At 40.9% G+C, this 11,295-nt stretch overlaps 1 protein-coding gene and 1 pseudogene across 1 annotated transcript; one reads left to right on the top strand and one right to left on the bottom strand.

The window, feature by feature from the left end:
- Positions 1 to 3,036: 3,036 nt before the first annotated feature.
- On the bottom strand, positions 3,037 to 11,273 carry LOC100879043 (uncharacterized). The gene is made up of 5 exons (XM_003705442.3): positions 8,966 to 11,273; positions 8,786 to 8,792; positions 6,465 to 6,807; positions 6,040 to 6,394; positions 3,037 to 4,666 (listed from the first exon to the last, which is right to left on the bottom strand). The coding sequence occupies exons 1-5, from the start codon at positions 10,525 to 10,527 to the stop codon at positions 3,103 to 3,105; spliced, it is 3,831 nt and encodes a 1,276-aa protein (XP_003705490.3). The 5' UTR covers positions 10,528 to 11,273; the 3' UTR covers positions 3,037 to 3,102.
- Positions 5,674 to 7,977, top strand: LOC100878933 (cytochrome P450 9e2 pseudogene; annotated as a pseudogene).
- Positions 11,274 to 11,295: the final 22 nt, after the last annotated feature.

Here is an 11,295-nt window from a genome sequence, read left to right as displayed (position 1 = left end):
ACGCACTCGTGACACACTCGTGGTGTATTCATGATGCACCTGTGACGCACTCTTGACGTACTTGTGCCGCACTCATGATTCACCCTTAATACAATCATGACGCACTTATGACGCACTCGTGACACACTCGTGGTGTATTCATGATGCACCTGTGACGCACTCTTGACGTACTTGTGCCGCACTCATGATTCACCCTTGATACAATCATGACGCACTTGTGACGCACTCACGACACACTCGTACTTCAAGTACTTTAAATTTCTCTCATACTTTTGGTCCATTTTTCTATTCTGACCAAAGTAACTCTTCTAAACATGCCTCTTCGCGCCGCCTCATGGGTTGACATCAGTATGTTTTCCGTCTAACCTTGTTTTAACTAATGATTACTATAACGTTTACTAATGATTACTATAATGATTATGAACGAGATTTAAAATCGAAGATGTTTGACAAACGATCATTCAATTTTCTAATCGACTTTGAAAATGGAAATTAATTAGTTGCACTTTTGTTTTAAAGATGTAGATCGATGGATATAATCAAACTACGAGTATTATCCCATATTCCAACAAACCGTTTGTGCTATTGGAAATTAGTAGGTGTCGACCTTCGAAGTACGTGACTAAATCATACCGACGGAGATTATGTGTTTCGTTTAGAATATCCCATCAGGGATTCTAACCGCTTTGTTCATGGTATGCTGTCCGCGTATAATATATTTGGAAACGAGAGGACTCATTTGTCCGAGGAGAGAAAACGTTCATGACGATGTTGACGGTGCGATTAAATTGCAACGTGACTACGATTATCTTGCGGCGCAGGAAATTGCAGCTTCCGAACTGAAATTCAACTTAATTCAAATAAAAATGTTTGCAATGAATTGTTGCATGTTTTATTTTGTCCCGTGAAAAACTTGAAAAATTACTTCCTTGTAACTGTATCAAAATAGTTTAAAATTCGATGAAAATCTTTGCAAAGAAACAGTTTGTTCGATGGAAACAAGTTTTTAGCAGGATTATGTAATACAAAATAACTGTTTACAAAGATGTTAGGTACAGCAGACAGTAATTTATGTAACAAAACAAGGAGAATCAATTCTGACATCATCCTGAAGTGTTTATACATAATTAATACGTCGTCTAGATTCAAGAAAGCAGGTTTGCCAGTAGTTGCGTGGAGTATCAATTACATTGTCTCTACTCTGAGACGCAAAATATAATTGAAGCGCACAAATAATATCTGACATCTTATCTTTCCGCATTGTTTGCACTCGAGTTCGTGATAATAAAGTCTGTCGGTAATTTGTGTTTGCAAACTATTCAACTTGTCGACTGAAAATTAATGAATTCGTAGCACGAAAATACAAATTTCTTTCGTCTTCCTTATGATCTCTAAGAATCGATATGAAACGAGTGTTGTACTTTTTATGCATCTGACTGTCGTCGCGATAATTACAGATTTGCAAATGGTAGTTGAAGCGATGAAGAGAAGGCAGACGGGAGGTTAACCTTCCTCGTACAATCGGGTCATTATGCCATCACGTTTATTTCCCAGAAATGACGCAAGTCCGCGATTTTGATGTCGCAATACGAGTTTTATATTTTTATACCATGTGATCGATATTACCCCGTAATTTTCATCGAATTTTAAAATTAATTTCCATTATACCACAGGATATTTATACAAAAGAAAATGTTGAAACTTTCATGGAAGATTGGGAATAATATTAAATTTCCAGGCAACTGTTAGGTGATTCAGTCAGAAACAATTTTTCTGTCAAACTTGTTTAATTGTCAGAAGCTTATATTATCACAAGGCTTTTTACTGCGAATTGCAAATTAAACGTAAATCGTTCGAGATGCTCGAGTTATCGCGCGGAAATGCAAGTTTCCGGCTTATTCATTACTATCCAAATAAGCCTGCACAGCAACAAAACGAATCAGATACTAAATATTAGTAAGAAAGTTTGCAAACACGTGGTAGCGCGATTTTATGCAAATATTTTAATTAGACTCACCATGCGCCAAGTTCGAATGCCAGCAGTTTAAGTAAATATCTCCGGAAACTACATAGGCCGTAATCCACAGAAATTTGAGTTTGCGCGTGAGCTTACTGCGAAATTCGTGTAAATTCTATTATATGTGAAATAAGTTTGAAACTGTGCCGCGTGAATCTTAATTCCGCAATTCCTCGTCACGTAACACCGCGAAACTTCATTTTACAATTGCGACCGCTTCATTAATTTATTTCTGAGGGAAACGAGTGATTTTCAAGTTACACTTTTTCATTTCAAAGTGAAAGTACTATGTCAGGGTTTATTTTATTCGTAATTTTAAGTGGTTATAAAATATTTTAGAGTATTAATTTTCGATGCTAAATTTAATTTAAAATTAGAATTGTTATTTTACGAGTGCTATTCATAGTGAATGTTATTAGTTTGCAAATAACAGTAATAGAAATATATTAATAAAATTGCAGACATAGCAGTTGCATAAGAAGGTTAGACGTTTCAATTAAACTCCTCAGTATTGCAACTTTATCATGGTGATACAGGTCACTGATGTCAGGGTAGCTGTACGGAATAATTAAGCAACAATTAATTAAGATATACAATGTCAAAACAGATAACTTCCGCAATAGGGCGTTCTTCAGAAAATAAATCAGTTAATCGATTAAAGTACCTTTAAACAATTTTTATATACCTTGACATAAATTGCTATTAATAGTAATACAATCTTCATGAAACTTAAATTTAACTTCAAAATTACATAGTCTCACTATATGGTCCTCTATAAAAACCACGTAACTCATAATTTCTACTGTTTGCAATTATTTCTATCAAACGAAATATTCCTTGCTCAAATAAAATATTCATTTTAATCTACCTCTAAAATCACACTCTTGCTATATGGCCCTAAATATTTACCAGGTAACTAATAACGTAACAACGCATAATTGAAACAAAAAATGAGCCAACAACTATTATTTATTAACAAAGACTTAATCAAATACATTTTTAAAAGCTTTAGCATACAATTTGCGATCACAAAACTGAACATAAAAATTCAGATCTCAAAAATATGCACTAACAGCACTATTCCCCTACTTGACCTCAATTCCCTTATACCTAGAATGAACCTCCACCCAGTACGGTTTGGCAGCGATCGGCAGCACCTGTCCCGGCGAAAATCTAATCGGCAACACAGTTTTCAAGCAAGTTTTCAGTTCGCAAACCGCCAGAACGTGAAATACTATGATCTTCAACAACAAAACCGATAGCCTATTTCCCATGCACATCCGTGGACCTATCCCGAAGGCCAGCGACGTCCTGGAGCTCGAGTTCTGATTACAAAACCTCTCCGGATTGAACCTGTTGGGCTCCGGGTAGAGATCAGGATCCCGACACAGCGCGAGGATCGGTATAAAAACGTTGAAGCCCTCTTCAAGAATGATCGGTTTCGCGTTAGGTAGTGCTGGAGGTAGCTCGATAGGTTTGGTGCATTTTCTATCGACCATCGGCAGAGGAGGATACATCCTGAGACCTTCGTTCACAACTGCGTCCAAGTACTTCATTTCGCCCAGTGCCTCCAGACTGACATCACCGTTGTCAGAATTCTTCAGTACCTGATCGATCTCTTCGTGCAGTCGTTTCTGGATGTCCGGATTCGCGGCGGTTTCCAGGAGGATTGCGGCCATCACCAGCGCCGTGGATGCCGAATTCGCAGAAAAGAAGAACACCAAGTTCGCTAGCATATCCGCCTCCGACATTCTCTTCTCTGGCGCATTCGCTCTGGTGTTCAGCATGTACTGCAACATGTCCGCACGAGTGGTACCCGTCTGATCCCTCATGTCCCTCACCGACCTTACCACGTCCCTGAACATATTCTCCGTCGTATTACTCATAACCTTGATGCCTACCAATCTACAAAAGTTGGGGAAGTTCCTTGTCAATATAATCTTGATGTCTGTTAATCTCTCGAAGGCGGTGAGCTTAGTCCCCTTCACGAAGAACTCGTTCTTGGGATCCACTACGGAGTCCACATCCAGGCCGAACGCGGCGAAGGCCGACGTATCGCAGGTATGTCTGCTGATGAAGTCCCAGAGATCGACGACATTCCCTGACGGCAACGCGGCCATGTGACCCGCGGATCGTTTGGCGATTTGTTGCAACTTCGGGAACAGTTCCCGGAGTTTCGAGACCGTCAGGAGGCTGCTCATGATCCTCCGCAGGTTCCTCCACTCGTCGCCCTTGAGATTTACCAGGCTGTCCTTCTTATAATTATCGATAATGACGAACGGATCATGATCCGTAAAATGATCAAAGTTCTTCACGGCTATCATCTTGATCAGATCCAAATCCCGCAGCAGCAGCGATGGCGTTAAAAAATCAAACATCCCCAAATATTTCGCTTCACGGTTCTCGTTGTATACCCGCTGAAAGTTTTCTCCCAGGGAACACTGGAACGTGAGGATCGGAAAAAACATCCCCAGAATCGGAAACGGTTTCGAATGCGGTATCCCTAGTCTCTCGAAGTACATGTACTTCTGATAGTAGAGGTAGATGAAGAACACTAACACCGCCGCGATTAGGATCCACATCTTGCCGAATTGACTGTCTCTGACCAAGTCTGACAAAGTACTGATTAGGGCGATGGATCTGCATTTCCTCAATAAATCAGTATCGATTTAAAAAGTATTAGACGCAATAAGTTTGTGACTTCAGATACCCTTTCGCCTTCGGTCAAATTATTGTTTTTAATTCTTATATTATTTATGATCGATTTAATCGTCCGCGTAATTAGGTACGTCTTATGAAGATTGATATATTCTTTTTCACTGTGTATCATTATGATGCATCTTAGAGACAACGCGTCTGGACTCACCTTAGAGGCGGTGCGCCATGACGGGCCTTAGAGACGATACTTCTTGAGGTACCTTAGAGACGATGCGTCATGACGCACCTTACAAGCCTCATTTTACAGAAAGTCTACCTGTGTCCAGACTTACATGGACATTGAAGTTAAAGTTGAAAAATGCATAAACAGATGATAAAACGTAAAATACACATTAATTCTTATCTTCATGCAGATGAACAGATTCCAAGTTGTCGTCAGAACTTTTGTAAGTGGAAATGAGCTTGACCTCTTTGATAGTTTTAGAGATGCTTTATGAAGATGGATGATTATGTAAAGCTTATGGTTCAGATATCTATGTGTTGTGTCTTATAATTGAAAGTACATCGACGTCCATATGTAGGTTCATGTGCACTTGAACTGTTCGATTGTAAAAGAGTGTAAATACTAGTACATCCACAATAAAAACTTACATTAGACGTTGAAAGTAAAGTAGAACCTCGTAGAATATTAATTGAATAATGGAAATAATAATTAACGATTTTCGGAATGAGTAGATGGATTGTCAATGAATCGTGCGAGTGTTTGACCACCCACGTATGAAATTGGACCGGTCAACTGTCTAAGCCAAGTCACGAGACCTCTGACTCTCAAAATTACGACTGCGTAGAACATGCAAAAACAGTATCTCAACAACAGTATTTACACCACTGCAAAACAGACTCTGCTGTTACCAAAACAACGAAAGGAGGAGAGAATCATTGAGGTTGATTAGATTATTCGTCAAACGTCACCGAGTAAAGAATAAAGCGCGCAATACGCTCCGCACCGCTCTATCTGTGCGCCGGTTTGTTAAACTCACACGGAGCAGTGTGTCACAACCAGCAGTTGCGTCGACGGCGTACGGCAAGCAGCGTCTATAAATACGTCGGTCTTTAAAAAGTCGTTTTCCAGATATTAACGCGAGTGAAAATAATTAAAGATGTGGACAATAATCGCGGGGGTGCTCGTCGTGCTCCTGACATGCTACTACTACTTGAAGGACTATAACTACTTCGAGAAGCGAGGGATACCTTATTCAAAACCCACTCCCTTTTTGGGAAGCATGTGGCGTACGTTACTGATGCGAATGACCTTCGCAGAGGCGGTTCGCAAAATGTACAATGAAAACCGCGAAGCGAAGTACCTCGGCTTCTTCGAGTTCATGACCCCTGTGGTGATGATCCGTGACCTAGAACTGATCAGAGCCGTGACCATCAAGAACTTCGAGGCCTTCCCCGACCACAGATCCTTCGCCGACGACGAGATCGATCCCCTGTTCAGTAGGAACCTGTTCAACCTGCGCGGAGATCGATGGAAGGACGTTCGAACGACCTTGAGCCCTGCGTTCACCTCCAGCAAGATGAAGGCCATGTTCGTCCTCATGAGAGAGTGCGCCAAACGGTACGGGGAGAACCTAGCCTCCCTACCGGCCGATAAGAACACCATAGAGCTGAAGGATGCCTTCACCAGGTACACCAACGACGTCATCGCCACGTGCGCTTTCGGAATCAACGTGGACTCCATGACGGATCGCACGAACAAGTTCTACGTCTACGGTCGTGAAAGTACCAGCTTCGGAAGGTGGCAGTCCTTCAAATTCTTCCTGATTCGCTGCTTCCCTAAACTGTGCAGCATGCTGAACATAAAGATCGTGAAGACGGAGATCGCGGACTTTTTCAAAGAGCTGGTCGCGGAGACTATTAAAACTAGGGACGAGAAGGGTATCGTGCGACCCGACATGATTCAGCTGATGATGGAGACCAGAGGCAAGTTGGGACCCGGCAAGGAGCTCACCATCGAGGATATGACTGCTCAAGCATTCATCTTCTTCTTCGGAGGCTTTGAGAGCACATCGACCCTCATGTGCTTCGCCGCCTACGAGGTGGGAGTCAACGACGAGGTCCAGAAGAGGCTACAAGATGAAATCGACGAAGTTCTAAATAATGCTAATGGAGATGTCACCTACGAGGCGATAAATAACATGAAGTATCTGGACGCTATCATCAACGAGGCCCTCAGGATGTACCCGGTCGTAGTGGGCACAGATAGAATCTGCGCAAAGAACTATGAACTACCGCCAGCGCTGCCTGGTGCTAAACCACACGTGGTGCAGAAGGGGCAGTACGTTTGGATACCGATTTACGGAGTGCAACACGATCCCGAATACTTCCCTGAACCGGAGAAGTTCAATCCGGAGCGGTTCTATGATGACCCTAAACAGATACTCAACTCTGGATCGTTTTTGAGCTTTGGACTGGGACCACGGATGTGTATTGGTAATAGGTTCGCGCTTTTGGAGGCTAAGACCTTGCTCTTCTACATTTTTGCTAACTGCACTTTGAAGCCGTGCTCGAAGACCGTCATACCGATGAAGCTGAGCAAGAAGGGATTCGCCATGACGGCTGAAGGTGGATTCTGGTTCACCATTGAACAGAGGAAGAAGGCGGAACGTGTGTATGTTAACACTGGTTCATCAGCACAACGTGTATGATTGACGTGTATTTGGAGATTGCGTTTGAAGATAAGTCTGATTATGAATAGAATATGTAATTTCGGAAATGGCAGTGTCTGCGATAAATAACGTGATATTTGAAGATTTTTCAGTTTGTAATACCATTTTTATCTTGAGCATTTTTTTATGTTAATTTCACTCTTTTTTCTGTGTAAGATCTTTCATGCTAATTTTGTATTGCCAGGTGTTTGTAATTTTGTATATTTGGAATGGTAGAATAAATTCGTCTGAATTTATAAAATAGCAGCTTAACTGGAAATAAACAAGTGTTGCGCAGTTATAGTGATTGCCACGGGCAATTTGTTCTAATGAAGGTCAATGTTACGTTAGACTTCGAGCTATTACAGCAATAGTCTAGAATTCTTTTCAACGTGCAGCGATGCGAAATTTTAATCGTGTGAACAGCTCAGTGAATGGCGCCCAAAAACAGGTGTAATTGAGTGAAGTATTAATTAGAGCGCAATTCGAAAATTTTGTTACGCTTCGTTTGGTGAAGTTTGGTGTGTGATTTCTTTCGCTTTGTACTTGTTTAACACGTCGTTAGCATCAAATAAAAATGTTTGCAATGAATTTTTGCATGTTTTTTGTCCTCTTAAAAAATTTCTTCCTTGTAACTGTATTGTACTAAAATATTTTTAAATTCGTTGAAAATTGTCTAACACCGTGAAACTTTATTTTACAATTGTGACCGCTTCATTGATTTCTTTCAGAGGGAAACGGGTGATTTTCAAGTTACACTTTTTCATTTCAAAGTGAAAGTACTATGTCAAGGTTTATGCTATTTCTAATTTGAAGTGGTTATAAAACATTTTAGAGTATTAATTTTCAATGTTAAATTTAATTTGAAATTAGACTTATTTTGCACGTGTTATTCATAGTGAAGGTTATTAGTTTGCAAATAAGAATAATAGAAGTATAATAAAATTGTAGACATAGCAGATGCATAAGAAGGTTACACGTTTCGATCAAACTGCGCAGTATTGCAACTTTATCATGATGATACAGGTCACTGATGTCAGGGTAGCTGTACGGAATAAATAAGCAACATTTAAGTATGTTATATAATGTTAGAACAGATCACTTCAGCAATACTTCATTCTTCGGAAAATAAATCAGTTAATCGATTAAAGTACCTTTAAACAATTTTTATATACCTTGACATAAATTGCTATTAATAGTAATACAATCTTCATGAAACGCAAGTTCAACTTTAAAATTACATAGTCTCACTATATGGTCCTCTATAAAAACCACGTAACTCATAACTTCTACTGTTTGCAATTATTTCTATCAAACGAAATATTCCTTACTCAAATAAAATATTCATTTTAACCTACCTCTAAAATCACACTCTCGCTATATGGCCCTACATATTAACCAGGTAACTAAAAACGTAACAACGCATAATTAAAACAAAAAATGAGCTAACAACAATTATTTATTAAGAAAGATTTAATGAAATACATTTTTAAAAACTTTAGCATATAACTTGCGATTACAAAACCGAACATAAAAATTCAGATCTCAAGAATTTGCACTAACAGCACCATTCCCCTACTCGACCACAATTCCCTTGTTCCTAGGATGAACCTCCACCCAGTACGACTTGGCAGATATCGGCAGCACCTGTCCCGGCGAAAATCTAATCGGCAACACAGTTTTCGAGCACGTTTTCAGTTCGCAAACCGCCAGAACGTGAAATACTATGATCTTCAATAACAAAACCGACAGCCTATTTCCCATGCACATCCGTGGACCCATCCCGAAAGCCAGCGCTGTCCTGGGGCTCGAGTTCTGATTATAAAACCTCTCCGGGTTGAACCTGTTGGGCTCCGGGTAGAGATCAGGATCGCGACACAGCGCGAGGATCGGTATAAAAACGTTGAAGCCCTCTTCAAGAATGATCGGTTTCGCGTTAGGTAGTGCTGGAGGTAGCTCGATAGGTTTGGTGCATTTTCTATCGACCATCGGCAGAGGAGGATACATCCTGAGACCTTCGTTCACAACTGCGTCCAAGTACTTCATTTCGCCTAGCGCCTCCAGACTGACATCACCGTTGTCAGAATTCTTCAGCACCTGATCGATCTCTTCCTGCAGTCGTTTCTGGATGTCCGGATTCGCGGCTGTTTCCAGGAGGACTGCGGCCAGCACCAGTCCTGTAAACGCACTATTCGCAGAAAAGAAGAACACCAAGTTCGCTAGCATATCCGCCTCCGACATTCTCTTCTCTGGTGCATTCGCTCTGGTGTTCAGCATGTACTGCAACATGTCCGCACGAGTGGTACCCGTCTGATCCCTCATGTCCCTCACCGACCTCACCACGTCTCTGAACATATTCTCCGTCGCTTTATTCATAAGCTTGATGCCTACCAATCTACAAAAGTTGGGGAAGTTCCTTGTCAATATAATCTTGATATCTGTTAATCTCTCGAAGGCGGTGAGCTTAGTCGCTTTCACGAAGAACTCGTTCTTGCGATCCACTATGGAGTCCACATCTAGTCCGAACATGGCGAAGGCCGACGTATCGCAGGTATATCTGCTGACGAAGTCCCAGAGATCCTCGACACTCCCTGACGGCAACGCGGCCATATGACCCGCGGTTCGTTTGGCGACATGTTGCAACTTCGGGAACAGTTCCCGGAGTTTCGAGGCCGTGAGGAAGCTGCTCGCGACCCTCCGCAGGTTTTTCCACTCGTCGCCCTTAAGATTCAACAGGTGGTCCTTCCTGTAATTGTCGATGACGATGAACGCATCATGATCCGTGAAATGGTCGAAGTTCTTCACGGCTATCATCTTGATCAGATCCAGATCTCGAAGCAGCAGCGATGGCGTTAAAAAATCAAACATCCCCAAATATTTCGCTTCACGGTTCTCGTTGTATATCCGCTGAAAGGCTTCTCCCAGGGAACACTGCAACGTCAGGATCGGAAAAAAGATCCCCAGAATCGGAAACGGTTTCGAATACGGTATTCCTAGTCTCTCGAAGTACATGTACTTCTGATGGTAGAAGTACACGAAGAACACTAACACCGCCGCGATTAGGATCCACATCTTGCCGAATTGACTGTCTCTGACCAAGTCTGATGAAGTACTGGTTATGGCGATCTGCGTTTCCTCCATTAATCAGTATCGATTAAAAGAGCATTAGACGCAATAAGTTTGTGACTGCAGATACCCTCTCATCTTCGGTCAAATTACTGTTGTTATTTGTTGTATCTTTTGTGATCGATTTAGTCGTCCTTGTAATTAGATATGCCTTATAAAGGCATATATTCTTTTACACTGTGCATCATTATAATGCACCTTAGGGCAGTACCTCTGGACTCACTTTCGAGATGGTGCGTCATGACACCTTAGAGACAATACTTTTTGAGGTACTTTAAAGACGATGCGTCACGATGACGCACCTTAGAGCCTATGCGTCATGACACACCTTACAGTCCTCATTTTACAGAAAGCCTACCAGTGTCCAGACTTACATGGACATTGAAGTTAAAGTTGAAAAATACATAAACAGATGATAAAACATGAAATACACTTCAAACATGAAATGAAATGATAATTGTGCAATAATTGTATACATTAATTCTTATCTTCATGCATATGAACAGATTCCAAGAAAATTGCCTTCAAAAAATTTTTAGCTTGAAATGAACTTGTGAAACTTGACCTATTTCATAGTTTTAGAGATGCTTTATGAAGATGGATGCTTATGTAAAGCTTGTGGTTCAGATATCTATTTGTTATATTTTATAATTGAAAGCACATCAATATGTATATCCAGTACGTTCAGTGCTGATAAGTTCATGTGCACTTGAACCGCCTGTTCGATTGTAGAAGAGTGTATATTGGTACATCCACAAAACTGTACATGCACTTTTGTTTGGA

The sequence above is a fragment of the Megachile rotundata genome, chromosome 8, assembly GCF_050947335.1.
Source record: "Megachile rotundata isolate GNS110a chromosome 8, iyMegRotu1, whole genome shotgun sequence".
NCBI classification, from domain to species: Eukaryota; Metazoa; Arthropoda; class Insecta; order Hymenoptera; family Megachilidae; genus Megachile; species Megachile rotundata.
This window is presented reverse-complemented; position numbering and strand designations above follow the sequence as displayed.